Source organism: Lissotriton helveticus, chromosome 11 (genome assembly GCF_964261635.1).
Source record: "Lissotriton helveticus chromosome 11, aLisHel1.1, whole genome shotgun sequence".
Taxonomy (NCBI): domain Eukaryota; kingdom Metazoa; phylum Chordata; class Amphibia; order Caudata; family Salamandridae; genus Lissotriton; species Lissotriton helveticus.
In genome coordinates this window covers 65,613,812-65,632,624 of record NC_136072.1, presented here as the reverse complement: position 1 = coordinate 65,632,624, position 18,813 = coordinate 65,613,812, and the positions used below count along the sequence as shown (strand labels likewise).

The following is an 18,813-nucleotide window of genomic DNA, read 5'->3' as shown; positions in this document are numbered from 1 at the left end:
CCTACTTTCGCTTCCCAGTTCAGCAATGGTCCAGGCAATCAGATTAGAGTTAGGTACAACTTTGTGGAGCGTACAGGCCCAAGTAAATTTACTAAGGCTGTGGAGACTACAGGACTCAGGGGGCGGGGGGTGTACAGAAGGTCTCCCTCTGGTGTAGGAAGGAGATTGAATCAAGCAATTTAAAATGGGCCAAGGAGATAAGAAAGAAAATTATTAATTAAGGTTGCAGAGAACGTAAAGGTGAGATTTTGCAAACAGTCACTCCAGGCTGAGTTCACCAAGAATTATCTCAGGACACGAGGCCTTGAGCTGTCTAGAACAATCGATCAAGGTTATTTGAGCTTGAAACCATCGGTTCAATTTATGACTGTAGCCTGGCTACACGAGTCTTGGTACCCCTACTTGGACACCCTTCCGAATAAGTGGATTGAATGTGATGTGAAATTTTAAGAGTTAGGATAGGCATTAACCCCTGGCTGACAAATCAGAGGGAGAAGGTCAATAACCTCCACCCGGATGGGAACTGTAAATACCTGCTGGGCAATAAGGGTGATATGCTGCACATACTGTTAGACTGTATTGCACTTATACCTCAGTGTAAATTGCACCTGGCACCTGTTTTTGTAAAATATGAAAAAAGGTCTCGTGATCAGGCGGTTGACTTACTCACAGAAATGCCTAACCTCGAGACTACCATTGCAATCGGAAAGTATATGAAGTCTGTAAAGAGCTCCTAGCAAAATATTGTATAATATATTTTTAGAATTATACTTGGTTTTAGTGATTTTATGATGATTATTTATTATATACATTTTAACCTAATATGAACTAAAAAAAATCCGGTGCCATATGGGTAGAATATTAATGAGTAATTACGTTTTTGCATTTAGTATTGTGGCCCCTAGACTGAATACGGCCATCAAAAAGCACATTTAGGAATAAGAATTTATTGACAAATAGGTTTTTATTGTTTGTTATTGAATACGTATTTATCCCCGTTTTAATGTTTTATATTGTTGGGTATTGCAGTTTAAAGACTAAGGTCTAAATAAACATTGCTTTTGACTGACAAAAAACATAGCACCCATGAAAGATGTCAGATCCTTGTTATGAGAGCTCATCTGGTTTGGAAAGTATCCCAGGTGTCCAGCTCACTTACTTTTTGCAAGTCAAAATATAATCCAAATGCAAGTCTGTGTGATGATGCGAATTGATTATTAGCTTTGCTGTTGTCATTTCTCTAACAAATACAACATCCTCTGAATCGAAGCCCAAAAGGCCTTCAAAGTCAGCCAATTTAGTGGCATTAAGTTCTTCTATTGGACTGTATCTTTGAGTTTTGAGACTCAATTCTCAAGACTTATTTTTTTTTTTTAAAGGGACTGGCGTCAGTGCTAAATGGCAAGATGGTGTCAGTGTTGTAGTAGTCAATGCGCAACTGAGGTCGCTCGAACAATAGTCTATGTGGCTCTGAACGTCTCAGAAGAAGCCATTCTTTCTAAGCTTCCAGAGACAAGTCGGTGCAGTTGGCCCTGCCAAAGTAAACAATACCAGAGCTATGACTGGATCCCAATATGGAGCAAGTGTTAAAGGCATGGATCTTTTGGTAGAAAAAAGGTTAACCATAGAAACTATGAAAGATTAAAGAAGCGTTTTGGCATCATTGTCTCGAAAAACATCCAATACGGTTTTACAAAAGGTTTTATCAGAGATAGTCACCATGGAGTAGGGAATGATATCTTCGGTTTGAGTTTTTGGAATATTGGTATCATTTCTGGAATCCTCTAGTCACAAAACAGGGCTGGTGCTTTGCTTCAGAACTAAGTGCCTTTCTTTTTCTTTCTTTTTTTCCTTTCTTTTCTTCTTTTTCTTCTCTTTTCTTTCTTTTACCCCTATTTTTGCCCTATGAATTCTAGAGGATTTGTTGTTTTATGCCTCCTTTGTTATATTTTATGAATTGTTTCCTCATTTATGATATGTTTCATTTTTTCCTCTGCATTTGTGATTTATATAAACTTTTCTTAATAAACAATTTCAACACAAAAGGCAGCAGTGGACCTCTCATGGTACTTCCTGTGTTCCACATGTTCCTGTGATGTAAATAGATCTGCCCCTGGAACATTCCGTTTTTTGGTGCATCCTCATTTACACCGGAGGGAGATCTGGATTTAACTCCCAGCAGAGTTGTGCTAGGATTGGCTTATGTTCCCTTCCCCTATTTATTAGTGTGCACAACTGTATAAAAAAAAAAAAACACACAAAGGAGTTGTATGGAATCCCAGACGCCAAAATGAAGCGGGCTGATGCCCAGACAACGACATGAGCCACAGTGGTTTCTTTAGGCCCAGATGTCTTAAGTGATAACGATTCAGACACAATGTGTAATAACGAATAATAAACACAGGTCTACCACTATGGATACATTTAGCAAAACAATACAAATAAAAAAATGCTCTAAATATTTATATCGCCGATGCGCCGAAAAATAGAACGGAGATTTATACAGCATACACAAACACTTCTGCGACCTACGACATTACCTACAGCTCACTGCAATACCTTATTATAAAAAATATTTTGCATACAGTCCAATGCATTGCCGTCAACTCGCTTCTCTTACTGCATTACCCACGGTTATATTTTAGCCATTTAATCCTATTTTGCTAGACAAGTCTTGCTCTTTTTCTCCCCCAAGCCCCAATTTGCCCCAGTAATTACACTTTTTTTTGTCCAAACCTAGTTTCTGACGGTCCGCCCCACTGCACAACTATTTTCTTATTTTTTGCATTTTCTTTAATCTTTGCACAAGGCAGCAACACCTTTTACTCCCAGTCGTGCCTGTCCCTTCTTTCCCACAGCTTTCCTCAACAGTCCACTTGTCTTAGGCTGGTTTCTCCCAGCTGTCTTCCCTTCACACTGCCCTTTTTGTTGCCTCTTGCCCACGTTTTTTTCGGCTCGGCGTTCTCCTCGACTCGCATACTAGTCTCTCCCAGCCCTCTTTGCTCCACTATCTAGTTTCTTCCACCCCACTAATATCTCGTAGTACCTCCTTGGCCAACTCCCCTAGTTACTCGCCCTCTGGTGCCTGCCCTCTCCATGCCCTCCTTGGTTTCTCACAGCCCTCTTGTGCCACCCCCGGGCTGCCAGCCTTTCTGCTCTTGGCTCCACCCGGTTTTGTCACAATCCTCCCCAACGTGGTGCTGCCATCTGACTGCTGCTCATCCCCGTCCACCATGGTGCCCCATACACTGCTCCCTCTTACACCCCCGCTGTTCTAGAGCCCCCGCTCCTCTAGAGCGATGTGTGCCCCCCCCTGCCCAGCCACCCCCACCCCGGCGTGTGGAGTTATGCCCCCCTTCGCCCCCGTTCCTTTCAGTCGCAGTTCGTCGGTGTCTCCCGACCATGCCACCCCCCCTCCCTTCAAGGGGGTCCTCGGAGGCAGTTGGTAGGGGGGGGGGGCTCCCTGGAGGCAGTTGGTATGGGGGGGCTCTTCGGAGCTCCGCTCCTCCGGCCCGAGCCCTCACAGGAGGAAGTTAAGACGCCCCCGCACAAGAGCCGCGAACACGAGAGGAGGCAGGAGTCGGGGACACTCCCAGCCCCCCGGGACACCGGGGCCGCTGACAGCCCCTCGAGGGGGGGAGGCCCATCCCGCAGAGAGCGCCCCGCGGAGATCACCCCCCACCCCACCCCGGAGCACGCGGCCTCGCCGAGCGCGCAACGGACTCTCCACGCGACCCCTCGCTGACAGGGCGACAGCGGCGGCTCGAGGGCGGGGACACCGCGCTCCACACCAACGGCAAACAGGCCCCGGGAGAGGCGCGAGCGAGCAACCGGCGCCCCAGGGGGGACAGGCACACTGCCCCCTCCCCGAGCAGCCCGACTCACGGGGGGCAGTCCACATTGACCCCCCCGCAGCTCGACACGAGTCTCCCGCCCCACAGGGGGACAGTACACACTGACCCCCCCCGTGCTCGACACGAGTAGCCCCCCAGGAGCAGGGCGCACTCCTGCCCCTCACAGACATCACGACTCGAGCAGCCTGTGAAGCAGGGAGGCAGGACACACTTCCCCTCACCGACGTCACGACAGGGGGGTAGTACACACTGCCCCACACGGGGGGCACTGTACAGACTGAAACGAGCACTCCTTCTGTTGGAGGGGGGGCAAGCATCTCTCCACAGAAAATGACGGACATTCCTTCATGGAGAGTGAGAGCGGGCACTGTCCGGGGTGGGGGTCGCTCCTCCTCACCGAGAGTGCGAGGAGTCCACCCGGCCAAGCACAAACCCCTCACCCGGAGCCCGGCACCAGGGGGTCCTGACTGGAGCAGACACACACCGCCTCAGACACACACACACACACCGCCTCAGAGACACAGCTAACAGACCCGGCCCTCCCCGGGGAGTGGCACCCGGCCCGTGAAGGGCACCGGACTGCCCCTCCAGGAGAGCTCCCACCCTGGACCCCCGGTGCCCCTGACTGAGGCAGGTCCCCACCTCGAGGCAAACAACGGTTCAAAGAGAGCGAGAGCAGCCCCCCCCCCCCCCCCCCCGGGCACCCTCACCCGTCAGACTAGGCAAGGGCCTGGGGGGCAACTGCGTAGCACCAACCGCCCCAGTCTGGGGCAATACAAACACGGGGGGGGGGGGGGCGCAGCCCCCGCCAAGAAAATGACAACAATTGTACAGAAAGCACCAGAGCTGGCCCTCACGGGGGGGGGGGGGGGAAGAGGTCACAGAGCCCCTCACAGGACAGAGAGCCTCTGACTGAAACCACTCACTCTCAGGGCGGGGGACACGTGCCGCCCCCTCCAAGGAAACGTCAAACGGCCCCTCACAGGGACAACAGCTGGGCCTCTCCGAGGGAGCATGGCACCAAGAGACCCTCAACGGACGGACAGACTGACTGTCACTGGGAGCACACGCAGCTCCCTCCAAGAGAAGACCCTGACAGACAGCAGGAGGAGAGACAGCCCCTCGCTGAGAGGACAGTCTGAGGAGGGAGGGGGCAGAGTCAACTCCCCAGCAGGGAAAGACAAACAACCCTTCAGAGAGCAGGACCTGGCCCTCTCCAGGCAGAGCACAAAGCGCCTCAGAGGCAGCATGGCACCAACGGCCCCTCAGCAGACAGGGGTGTCCTTGACTGATAGAGCAGGGGAGGGGTGCAGCCCCCACCAAGAAACGAGAATGACCGTCACAGGGAGCAAGAGGGGGCCTCACTGCTTCGTATGCAGCAACAAACACATGGCACCCCGCTGGGGCACGGTGCATCCCTCCTCACACCCGTGCATCCCCCCTCACACCCGTGCATCCCCCCTCACCCCCCCCCCTCACACCCGTGCATCCCTCCTCACACCCGTGCATCCCTTCTCACACCCATTCATCCACAACCCTGCGCACATCCCCTGCAGCCACCCCCGGTCAAGTGCCCCGGTCTACATCAGACAGATGCCACCACCACCCATGGCCCCACCCTTGGACCCCCCCCCCCCCCCCCAACAAACTCTCTCTTACCTCAGGGCCGGGGGCAGCTCCAGGGCCGGAGACACCTGCAGGGGCAAAGAGAGACATTAGAGGGCGGGGAGTGAGAGGGACCGAAGCCCCTCAGGATAGAAGGAGTGTGGGACGAGAAGGGGTGTTGTGATTAGTAGAGGGGGGCACGCTTCGAGATGACGGGGGTGGGAAAGCTTGAAGAGAGAGGGGGACCCCGTTAGCAGTTAGTTTCTTCGGGGTGGGGCCGGGCTCGAACACCAGCCGGGGAGGATGGGTGCAGGGGCTGATGGGCACCGCTGGGGTCTGGTGAGGGAGCGCGCAGACGCGGGGGGGCACAGAGCTCCTCAGGAGCTCGGTCACCGGAGGCAAGGCGGGGGGTGGGGCAGAGTACAGACGGCCGGTGCTCCTCCGGGTGGGGGGCAGAGCTCGGAGCCCTGCTGGAGTTGCAGAGTTTGGATGAACCGAGCCCCCCCCCCGGTCAGCAGCAGACCCCGGAGCACACGCGGCGGGCTCGGTCGGTGGGGGTGGGGTTCTTGCAGAGTTCGGGTGCCCGGAGCTGCTCGGGATGAGCAGCCGAGCTCGGAGAACACGAGGCCGAGCTCGATCCGGGGGTGTGGGGGCGGCAGAGTTCGGGGAGACAGCACCCCTCGGGGTGAAGGGTGGAGGCTCGGGGCGGTCGGTGACAGCGGAGCTCGAAAGAGGAAACGGCGGAAGGGGGGGCAGAAATCCAAGATGAGGGCGGGGTGAGGCGGAGGGTGGCCGGGGAGAGGGCAGATCACGGGCAGGGGGTAAACCCGGGTGCAGGGGTGCCCACGGGTGCACCCGGGTGGAGCGGGTGCCAGCGCTCCGACCCGGACGTGGGGGAAGGAGGGGGAGCTCTGCCGAGTGGGGAAGGGAAGTGTCCGGGCGGGGAGGAGGAGTTGGGGGGCACTTGGGCAGCGCGGGGTACGCACCTGTGCAGACGTCCGCAGCCCCTCGCCTCGGGCCGCTCATCCCGGAGGGGGGTCCGGTATCCACCGCTGCTCCTGCGGGGGCCCCACCTCCTGCTCCGGGAGGGCCGATCCGCTGCTGCCGGGCAGGTGACTCTGCTCCTCGGCCGCCTCGGGGCGCCGGTGCTGGTGCGCACGAAGTGACCCGGGGGGATCCCGGAGCTGGATCCGGTCTGCTAAAGGCGCACGGCGGATGGCTCCGGGGAGGGAGCAGGTAACTCTGTCCTGCTCCTGGGCCGGGCCCCGGGGGGGTCCGATGCTGCTCCAGAAGTGAAGGTGTGGGGGGAGCAGCCACCGATCCTGCCGATGGCGCACGCTGATCGCCCTTCCGAGAAGGGGGGGCTTGCACCTCAACGAGGGGCGGTCCCTGCAAGCCGCCCGCCCCGGGGATGAAGCCGCCGCCGCTGCTCCTCCAGAAGTAATCCCGCAGCTCCGGGCAAGGGATCCAGTCGATCTTTCTACTCTAGAAGCAATGCTGGATGTGGGGGCCTGCCCTAGGAGGTTGTCACGCCTGCCCCAAGGAGTGAATCACTTGATCTTGCTGCTCCGGGAGACCTGCTTCCTGGGGGTGACTCTTCTGCGCCCCCGACGAATCCACCCACCTACCCCAACGAGAGGGGGCGTCCCGGTTGTTCCTGGGAGGTGGTCGGTGGGGCAGAGGACTCCTCTGTTGCTCCCAGGAGTGATCCTTCTGCCAGGGGGCGGGCCCTGTCCTTCGTCCCCGGGGCTGCTCCTCTTTCGCTCCTCCTCCTCCTTCCCTTGTTGTTAATTTCCCTTTTCATCAAACTCCAGATTGTGTTGCACAAATAAAAATTAAACGGGGGTGCATGGGGGGCGAAGGGGCTGGACCTCAGCAACTCTCACTGACATCACTGGCAGGGATGGGTCAGGCCGCGACCATCTCCTGCCCCTGGAGGAGGTCTGAGCCGCATCCCCCCCAATCACAGGCAAAGGAGGAAGGTTACACTCGCGCCCCTCCCACAGCAGCCCCAGCTGCAGGAAACACTGCATGCACCTGCACGGTAGGGGTTACCCAGCAAAGGAGGGCGTAGGATGCGATCGAAGGAGGAGGGGCGCAGAGCGTCTCTGCCTGGGAGTGTCTCTCCCAACAGCCAGCAAGAGCCCTGGGAATCGATGCATGGAGGTGCGGATACTGCAGGTAAATGTACAGATACCCTCAGTCCAGCTATCGAACTCTTTAACTGCACGCCATCGAACTCTTTAACTGTACGCCACCGAACTATTTAACTGCACGCCACCCTCTCAACCACGAAGCACGTCTCCAAAAAGGGCGTTGACAAACTTGCACCTGCAAGGGGGAACGGTGTATTGGAAGTGAGGGGGGGACGTTGCCTGGCCTCCTTTCATCGCAGACACGTGAAAGGACGTAACTTACCCATATAAGAGACCACGCGGTACTGCCATCTCCACATTAATAGAGTTAGTGTCTCCGCCTACTGATTTCGCTTTTTAGTTCTCTTGGATATATCTCATACTTACTCACCCGGTGTCAAAGAGCTGTGTGGCTCATAAGTTCTAAATTGTAAAGGACCGGGCTCAAGAGTTCCTCGAGTTAGACGCCTGCGATTGTGTGCGTGGGCCTTCACTAGATGCCCCACACATGGCTAACTCAACCAATAAAGTATTAAATGGGTATACAGCTCGCTCCCTGGTGTTCATAGTCCAGAAACCATCCTCTGATGTAAAAAATGATGACTCTCACTCCAGTGTATTTCTTTATTATCCTTGATTTTTTTTTATTACAGTATTCCAAATCTCTCTCTTGCACACCCCCCACGGCCGCCGCCATATGCCAGTACCACCGAAGTCCTGAAGTGCATCCTCCTCAATGTGCGCTCGCTGCACAGACATGCTATAGAGAGCTGGGACCTCCTCGACACCTTCTCGCCAGACTTCGCCTTCTTTACGGAATCCTGGACCAACGCCTCTCTCACCCCCCCCACATAGTCACCGCCATCCCCAACGGACACAAGATCCAGAGGAAGGACTGCCCCAACCGCTCAGGAGGCGGACTCTCTATCACACCCAAGAGCTCCCTCCGACTCTCCTCCTCCAGCACCAGCGACTCCCCTTCGACCAACGAACACCTCCACTTCCAGATCCAGACAAACCCCAGACCGACGCTATGCTGGACCCTCGCCGACAAACCGGACCTCAAACTTTGTTTACAGACGCCTACCCCATCACGCCCCACGCCATCGCCTCCATGGACTACATACTCATCGGAGACCTGAACTTCCACCTCAACAACCTCAGCGACCCCCAACTCCACTGCCCTCCCGGACAACCTCGCCAACATCGGACTGAAACAGCTTGTCACAACCCCTACCCACAAGGCAGGACACACCCTCGACCCCATCTTCGCAGGAGGGAACAACATCTGCTTCAGCCACACCACACAGCCTCTCTAGCCGTACCACCACTGCATACACTTCTCTTTCAACAATGCCACTGCTCACAAACTCACTCCACGCCCACCGCAAAGAAACTAGAGCAAGGTCACAGAGGAGAATCGACCGACGCCAACTCTGCAGCCAAAAAACGGCACCAGTGGATCACCACCTGCGCAGACAAGCTCGCCCCCCTCCGCAAACCAGAAATTCATCGACCCATGAAGGCTACCTGGTTCACCACGACCTCCAAGAATCCAGACGCACCTGCAGACTTCTCGAAAAACGATGGCGGAACAACAAAACCACGGAAGACCAGACCACCTACAAGAACGCCATGACAGAATACTGTTAGGGCCAGGTTCCTTTCTCCTAATTTTACTTTGGAACCCTTGGTCAATGGATCTTTGTTACTGGCTGAGAAGTGTAAAAGGGAGAAATAAGTTATTAAAGCAAACTACAAATTTTAAGAACCATGACTCTCAAGAATCACAGACTCCGAATTCTGTATTGGGGGATATATTACAAGCAAAAAATAGCTGGACATACAGACACCTCAAAACGAGGTTGTAGAAATACATTGGAACTAATAAAACCCAAACCTATGGGCAAGATTTAGACGCTGGATCATAAAAAGAATGATGAATTCCAAAAATAAAATGCAGGCAATGATTGCCCCTATGCCAAGATCAGTCTTCATCTGGGATTGAGGCGTGAAAAGCATTAGTCTCTCCCTACACTACTACTACTGTGACATCCCTACTTAGCATTCCCCAGGCAAGATCAGGAAAAGGTGTCAGCGCGGGAAGACCTCCTAAGAAGTGCACTCACGTTGTATGGGTCAAGTAGCCAAAGCTACAGAGCACGTTCTAAGATGCTCCTTCCCTCTCCTGCGATCTCATCACCTCCTCTCCTGACTCAACCCTGGGGCACTGTCCCTAATACAAAACACACAAATTTAGAACATGCCCACAGATCACCTCATCTCGCTGGGTACTTCTCATAGTCGATTTTCCATTTAGTTTCGATACTCCCAGCTCCTGGCTCGATGACCTTGATTTCCAGGCCTCCTTCAGTGAGAAAGAACACGTCCCCTAATTATCAATGCTCTCTGGATAAAAGTATCATCTCCTCTCCGAGCCTAACTCTAAAAACAAAAGGTGTTATTCTTAATAACAAAGACGACTTTCTCCACCCAGAAAGGTGAGAACAGAACAAATCCAACATGCACATGAAATTCACTAACAAGCCTAATATGAGAGCTTCCACGGAAAATCAATTTCAGGCCTACAGAAATCGGCCAACATAAGAGTAAGGCACATAGGCCCTTCATATACACACATAGGTGAACATTTCACTTAAGCCTTTGCAAACCATCATGTTACATAAGCACATTGAAAGCATTTTTTTATTGCCAGCAATCTATGAAATCCCACACGTTAAGCACAGTTAGCCACATCTAGGTGCAAACTTTAATATGGTACACGTTTAAATCAAATGCATTACAATATAATAAGCAGACTTCGTTAGACGATTGCAAGCAACTACTAAAGGTTACATTATTCAAAATACAAATGCCACGTTTCTTTACATGGCATGAAACATTTCTATCCTTGCACTTTCACATGTTATTACCAAGTACATTCTAATGACCAAATGTTAACACAACAAAGAAATATATGTGGATGCAGACCGTGATTATGATGCACCCCTACAAATGAAAGAGCACTTTCGTACTCCATCAGTCCCAACAACTCAGCAGATCCACCAAAAGGACCTTAATCCGTAACAAAATCCTTGCCAACTCCAGCAACTCAAAGGAACTCTTCAGCATTATCCAGCAATTCACCAAACCCCCCCAGCAAAGCCACGGACGTCACACCCTCCCAGGACCTCTGCAACAACCTCGGCTCCTACTTGCATCTGAAAATCAAGACCCTCTACAACAACTTCAGTGAACAGACTCCAGAAACCACTCCTTCCTCCAGCGATGACAGCCAGCCTACCATCGCCACCTGGACCCCGGTCATCACTGAAGATACCACCACGACAATGAAGAGCACTCACTGAAGAGACCCCACGGACCCCTGCCCGCCGCACTTCTTCTATAAAGCCGTCGCCACAATAGCACTTGAGGTACGACGGACTATCAATTCCACCTTAAAATCCGGCACATTTCCCGACGATTGGAAATGCGCAGAAGTAAAGCCCTTCTCAAGAAACCCTCTGAAGACGCAACAGACCTGAAAAAGCTACTGACTCATCTCTCTCCTTCCCTTGAGGCCAAAGTCACTAAGAAGATAGTCAACGCCCAGCTGACAAACTTCATAGAATAGAACGCTATCTTTGATCCGTCCCAATCCCGGATTCCGTAGCAACCACAGCACCAAGACCTCCCTCCGAGCCGCCACAGACGACAGTCGCAATCTCCTCCACCAAGGCCACACAGCGGCTCTCATCCTACTAGACCTGTCTGCAGCCTTCAACACCATCTCCTGCCGCATTCTCACAACCAGATTCCACAATGCGGGCATACAGGATACCAGCCTGGACTGGCTTCACTCCTTCCTTGCCGGTAGAAACCAAAGGATCAGACTCCCGCCCCTTCTCTCCGAACCCACAGAGATGAACAGCAGAGTACCCCAAGGATCATCACTCAGTCCCACGCTCTTCAACATCTACACGGCCCCCCTCGCCGCCATCGGCAGACAGCATGGATTCAGCATAGTATCCTATGCCGACGACACCCAGCTCATCCTCTCCCTCAAGAAGGAACCCAACGCCACCAAACTCAGCTTCCAGGAAGGAATGAAAGACGTTGCGTCCTGGATGAGCAGCAGCTGCCTAAAGCTCATCTCGGAGAAGACGGACGTCCTGGTCCTCGGACCCACCACCTCAGCTTGGGACAACACCTGGTGGCCCACTGCCCTCGGCAAACCCCATGGACCACGCCCGGAACCTCAGCATCATACTCCACTCCTCCCTCACCATTACCCACCAGATCAACGACGTCTCCTCCACTTGCTTCAACACCCTCCACATCCTTCACAAGACCTTCAAATGGATCCCCCCCAAATCCAGAAAGGCTGTAACCACGCATTCATAAGAAGCAGACTGGACAACGGTGGAATCAACAAATCCCTGCTACGCAACCTCCAGACCATCCAGAACACTGCGGCCAGACTCGTCCTCGGCATCCCACGACATGATCACATAACCCAATATTTGCGAGGCCTTCACTGGCTCCCCGTTGAGAAGAGAGTAACTTTCAAACTACTCGCCCACGCCTACAAATCCCTCCACAACACGGACCCAAATACCTCAATGAAAGAGTCTCCTTCCACATACCCAAGAGAAACATCTGCTCTGTCGACCTCTCCCTAGCAGAAACCCAGCGCATCTGTAGAACCAGAGCGGGAGGAAGAGCCTTCTTCTACGTCGCAGAAAAGGCCTGGAACGAGCTCCTGGTGAACATCAGACGCTCCCCCACTCTACACGCCTTCAGGAAGAGCCTCAAGACCGGGCTCTTCAGCAGACTGGGAGATGCACCCTCCCAAGTGCCTTGAGACCCTCACAGGTGAGTAGCGCGCTTCACAATTCCCTGATTGATTGAGTGATTGGTTTCCTGTGGAGCCCTGGTGGCCGCGGGTACCCCATGCTGTGGTCTGAGGAGGCAACTTTGCACAATGGGCAAAACTGATAAAATGCAGGCCAATCTGCAACTTTATCTGTGGAAAACTCCCAAACCTCACAATGACAGCATAGACCTGCTTAAGGCTGGTCAAGATGCTGCCAAGCTGAAGATGGGCAGCTAGCTGAAACTGATCCTGACTGCTATGGAGCATAGCCTCACATTAATTGATGGCAAGATTGATGCATTGTCCTTTCGTATGAATTGGATGTCAGAGCATCTATACATGCACACAGATTGCCTTGACATGGTGGAGAGACGTGTGTCAGAGGCTGAAGACGAACAGGTTACTGTAGCTGCGTCCCAGAAATAGGTGGAGATGGTGCTAACTTCATTGCAGGCCAAAGTGGAGGATTTAGAAGCCCGATCACACCATAATAACCTCTGCATCGTGGGACTGGTTGAATCTACTAATGTGGGCAACATGGAGAAGTCCCTGAAACAACTACTCATCGATCTCCTAGGACGTGAGATGTTCTCTGACATATTAGTTTTGAAGCGCTCTCACCTTTCCCTTGCGCGGCATTCGCGCCGGGCCCCAGGCCTCGCTCGAATCGCAAGGTTGTTGAACTACAGAGACCGGAATGTGGCGCTCTGCCAGTCCAGTGAACTTCAGGTGCTCTGCCACAAGGGCACTGAACTCTCTATTTTCCCTTACTTAAAACATCAGGATCAGGAGGTGCGGAGACAGTTTCTTCCAGCTAAGCGCAAATTGGAAGAAATGCACCTGGAATATGCTCTGCTGTACCCTGCACGCCTGCGGGTGACGGTGGATTGAAAAGCCATTATCTCCAATGACCCTAAACTGATACAGCAGTTCCCTAAGCATCATGCAGCTGCTTGGACTTGGGGACATTCGCCGCAATCTGATGAAGGATAGTCAGCAGTTTCTCAGGATTTGGAAGTGCAGGACTATCTCTCTACACCCTCTGATCCGGTTCTCATCAGTATTTGTTGGGTGACTGAGGCCAGAACTTAATATCCTTTGGTCCTGTGCGGGTGCTTAGTATTTGTGTTTTATTTAATTGCTGCACGAGGTAGGCAGAGATGATGGCGCTGGGGTACGTTTGCACATGTTCTACTATGATTTCACCGCTGTCCGTAGTGGTGTGTTTTTATTGCCTGGTTGAGAGACACACTCCTCAGTTGGCATTAAATGGGTTCTGACTGGCAGATTAGTATGATACGGGTGGGCTTATGGCAGTGGCTGGGGTTTCTAATGTTTAACATTTGTAGGTATTTCAGCACACAATATGAGTGGAAGTGGCCCTCTGCACCTTGGTACAGTGGGGAGACTCGCAGGGTAACATTGTATCCCCATTTGTGCTCCACAATATTTTGATTGGGGTTATGTTGGATTCGGGGTGGGCATTAGAAGGGGTGTGTATCACTGTGTTGTTTGCTGGGGATCACAATGTGGGTGGATCATGTGCAGGGCATCGATTTTACTGTGCTCTAGCGAGTGTCGACTCCAAAGTGTGGTTCATGCATAATTTGATTTCAGCAGTTTGTGAGGCATGGCGATGGCTGATGGCCCGATTAGTGACCGCGTGGAGGCTGGTAGTCCGGTGCTGTTAATATTCCTAACTTGGCATGTCAGTGGACTGAATGACTGCAGGAAAGTACGTAAGGTGTTGGCATACTTACAGCAATTCCATATAGATGTTGAAATAATGTTGATCTCTGATAGTGGGCTTGCCACACAGCAGCGTATGAGAGTAACCTGCTATGTGGCAGGCTTCACCGCGCCACCTAGGGGCATGCTTATTTGGGTTCGGCGGGACTCTATCATTAGGATTCAGAAAGTGTGCGTAGATCAGGGTGGCAGCTACGTTATGGTGTGCTGCCAGAAAGATAATTTGTCTGTTCTTCTGGTAGGGGTATGTGCTTCGAACTACGAAGACCCGCACTTCTATCATGCGCGGCACGCTCGTCTTGTACAATCTGGTCATCTACACCAGATCTAAGGAGGTGATTTTAATTCTGTCTTGTGCTCTGCTCATGATCGCTTCCGGGACACGCCTCATCGGTGACCCACTCCCTAAATGATATAGTGGAGCAATGTGGTTTCCTGGATGTTTGGCGGTACAGGTTCCCCACAAGTGAAAGTTACACTCATTACTCCATGGTGCTTGATACACACAGACACATTGACTACTGGTTCATGTCCCGTAGCCTGGTGTCTCTAGTTAGTCTGTGTGAACATCTACCGCCGACTTATTCCGATCACTCGCTGGTGCTCCTGTTTCTGGATTTGGATAGTCTGTGACCGCCTGTATCTTCCTGCTGTTTTCCACAGTATTTTCTTCTGGACGCTGTGTTCTGTTAGGAACTTGCACAGACAACTGACGAATATTTCACAGCTAACATGTGGACTGTAGAGGAGTTTGCTATGTTCTGGCTTACTCCGCTCCATTCGTGGTTGATTATCGCAGCTGGAGGCGGAACTAGCAGATCGAGAACGGCAACATAAAGAAACAGCTCTGCAAAGTTTCTTGGGCGTCATCAGGGTCCGACTGGATGAGTATCATGAGGTAGCACAGATTGAGCATGCTCATCTGGGAAAGTATGAGCCTGCAAAGGTGTATGGATTGGCCATGGGCAGGTGCTATATTGTTGTTACTTGTGGGTCCGCGGCGCGAGGATAGCATGGTTTTGGCGGCCCAAGACAAGCAGGGAACACTTCTTTGTGCTGCCGACCAGGAAATGGATTGGTTCCGGTAATAGTATGTGGATGTTTACGCCTCGCATCAGCCATGTGATGAGCAGGCCAAGGTGACTTTATTGCCCAAATCACATGAAGTGGCTCCACGACACATGGGAATGCCTTATGGCACTGCTCCACCCTGCTAAGATTGGGGCAGCGCTGAAAGACATGTTGGGTGGGAAGGGCTCGGGCACTGATGGGCTCCCGGTGGCCTTCTATAAGGCCTACCAAGACAGACTTGGTCACCTTGTACGAAGAATTGGTTCAGGAGAGGCGTATGCCATTACAATGCATGAGGTGCTATTAGTTACCCTGTTCAAGCCGGGTTAGCCTACCTACTGTTGTTCGTCCTATAGACCATTGTCACTACTGAATATGAACACAAAACTATTTGCGAAAATCTTGGCTAACCGCCTGGTGCCTCTACTTCCGGGCATTGTGGGCCCGGAGCAGGCAAGGATCTTAGCGAGGCATCCTTAATATATAATCTTAGGACCTTGTTTGGTGCAATCGCTCCTATTGATCAGAATGTTTAGCCTACTGCAGTTTTCTGGGACGCGGAAAAGGCGTTTGCTTAAGTTAAATGGGGGTTTATGCAGGCCATTAACTGCCCTCTTGGGCTGGTAGTTCAGCTACTGTGAAACTGTGCTGGTAGCACTATCACTTTAACTATGTATTGATCTGTGTATTCACAATTGTGCCCCTGACTACTTGACTTCTTATTGTCCATACTCGCAACACTTGGAATGTGTGTAACTTGCCAGTGTTTATTGTGCTGGAATCTGCTATATGGTTGCTGGAAATGAAAAATAAAGTAAAAAAAAAGTCATCACAGCAACCGCAACCAGTAGCCACTTACTCGCTGCTTAAGCTCACACTCAGTGACCATCCGCATATGCACTCACTGCATGCCAGAGCCTGTTTGACACAATGATCTTGGACTCAGTCGTGTAACCAGCAAAGTTCCCTGAAAAACCCTCAGTTCCTGAGAGTAGTCACACTCCGTTTTCCTGCTGCATCGAGTGCTTGTTGAGGTGTACTTGGACGTATCCTGTCCTTGTTGCCAGTGAACGATGCAAGATAAGACGGTTACTCAATAAGTAGACCAGAGAGCGAAGAGAAGCATCAGGTTTATCCCATCACCTTACCACAGCCTACCAACTGCCAATTCTGTTGCGTGCAGGTTGCTTACTGTACATTCTAGAAATTTGCGTTTGCAAGGTTCCCTATTCTGGTCTATTCTACAATGTTCTGGTATTTTCTGCAGTGCCAGCGACATGGGAGATGGACAGATACCACAATTAGGCTCTGGGTTGGCTTCGCGAAGGTGGGTGCTGGAAACGCTTCTCCAGAATGACCGAGCTTGGCTGGCGAACAATAGACTTTCTCATCCTCCGTCAACTTATCAGTTCAGTTGTGGAACGCCACCCTGGGGGTCATAAAGGCGATAATCCCATCTTAACACATGATGGAACTAGGTGCTCTCGGTTTTGTCCCATAGACATAATTCCAGGCTGCAAAGACTGGATTGACGAGATGACACTCCTTAAAAACCAGGCTGCTTGAGTCTCGAGGGTACTGTGAATCAATTGTTCAAGGCTGTTCAGGAAGAGGTAGGTGCAAGGAATGCGTAAGCTCATAACTCAAAATCCACAAAGTGACACCATTAACACAATTCACAACATTGCCTGTCCAATACTTTCTTTTAATAAGAAAAGAGGTATGCAAACACAGCACACTAAATAAGTCACACTGAATGTCTCTTGAGGCTAGCACCCTCACGCTGATCTGGGCCGTGTTCCCCCTGCCAATGTGTCTCCGGCAGATCTTTGGAGGTGACCTCACAGGTCCTGACCACACTAGCGATGCACGTCAAAGGCTGACTTTGGCCTAGAAAGTTTCAACTCTTGGAACCCTAGTCCGGTGAGCTAACGATGTCTCCCAAAGTCCCTAAAAACCTGCTCCATTCTTGCCCAACCATGGCCTTTAAAAGGGTTTGTTAATAGTGGCTTGTCCTCCAATGCTCCTGCAACTAGCAGCTCTAAATGCTTCCTCCTGCATTCAGCAGATGGTTTCAGTTGGCGACAGCTTCAAGGTGCAGAGGCTTTTTTCTCGAGGTTCCTATCAGTAAGTTGATGGAGTACTCGTAATGCTGGAGACTGGCTTCTGTCCTTGCTTCTGAGTCCCTCCTTTAGTTAAGAGGTTCCTTTGACACAGCATTGCCTCCAAAGGTCCTAGTGGCCCTCTCCAGGCATATCGGGGTCACAGGCGTGGTTATTGGCTCCAAAGAGGTCGGATGCACTTGGAGACAGCTCGCTGCTTTACAGGAGTCCAGATGGGGATTACTGACTTCTGCCAGAGATCGGACAGCTTTTTAGCATTACTGATCCCAACTGGACCAAGCGTCCCGCACTAGGCAGCTGGTCCCCCGCTTCCTCCAGGCTCTATCCTCCTCCTCACAGGGCACACTGTCTTGGCAGGCAGGAAGATGGCAGGTGCGCCAGGCACAGCACAAGTGTGCTTGGCTTCCTGGGTGATAGCCCCTCACCTAGCTGCAAGACTGCCAGACCATGATCCCTAGTCCTGGTTGCAGCAGGTCAAAGTCTTGGCAACCTTCTTTTCTTTTTCCTGATGAACAGTGCAGTTGAACAAAGGGTGGGACTCAGATTCCCACCTTTATAGTCCAAATCCAGAGGCATGTGTGGTTTAGTATCTGAGACTTTGGAATTTGAGTTGTGGATGTCAACTTCTTTGAAGTACTCTCTCTTCTACCCTGTCCTTTGTCAGAGGAACAGTATGCCACAGCAGGAATGACTCCAATCTGACTGACCCACAACACAGGCCAAGGAAGTAACTGGGAATCACACCTGGCTGTCAACCTCCACTGAAGGATGCCACTCTAAAGGTTCAAAGGCCTAAGCCTTCCTCTCTAGCATGGTTCCTTGAGTCACAGTGCCAACCATAGCAGTCTCGCCATCTCCCATGAGCCCAGGCCCTACTGGCGAGCAACTATTCCTGAAACCAAAGCGATCCTTTAGAAAAAATAAATATTTTTATTAATGTTTCAAGAAAACAACATACAGCAAAGTATGAGACAACAATCACATTGGTTACAAATGGTAAGTGTACATGCACAAGTCTTGAGATGCCATGCGCCTGGACCTAGTTTGGTGTAGTACCCAGTCAGGGGGATACTCCCGTAAAAGGAGGAGGATGCTCAGCCGTCGGAGTGTAATGCTTAAAAAGTTCCAGATCTTAGGACATGCAATCATTAAATGTATTAACATGAGAGAGCAACAACTCAAATAAAAACAAAGAAATTAAAGATATCTTTGATCTACACAGAGGATGCTTTGCTTCCATTCCTCCAGTATTTGTGTGTGTTCTCACCCCAACCATACGTAGTGTCAGCAATGCTCATCTTGTGTCTGGGGTTTGCAGTTCTCACATTCACTAGCCTCTCCAGGCTCTAGATTTCCAAAATAGAACCCACTGGCCTCCATATTATGTACCAGTCTCAGGA

At 51.6% G+C, this 18,813-nt stretch overlaps 1 protein-coding gene across 3 annotated transcripts in view; it reads right to left on the bottom strand.

Annotated features, from left to right (window-relative positions):
• LOC144791843 (uncharacterized) overlaps positions 1-7,648 on the bottom strand; it is a 109,850-nt gene extending 102,202 nt beyond the window's left edge. Inside the window, exons 1-2 of one of the 3 annotated variants that reach the window (XM_078666626.1) lie at positions 6,446-7,648; positions 5,514-5,548 (exon numbers count right to left, since the gene is read on the bottom strand). In XM_078666626.1, the coding sequence (XP_078522752.1) occupies positions 5,514-5,548; positions 6,446-6,485 (75 nt within the window). In that variant the 5' untranslated portion in view covers positions 6,486-7,648. Of the gene's footprint in view, positions 1-2,736; positions 2,879-4,780; positions 5,254-5,513; positions 5,549-6,445 lie in introns of those variants that run through there. The other 2 variants (XM_078666625.1, XM_078666629.1) reach the window with 2 other exon arrangements.
• Between the last annotated feature and the right edge of the window lie 11,165 nt (positions 7,649-18,813).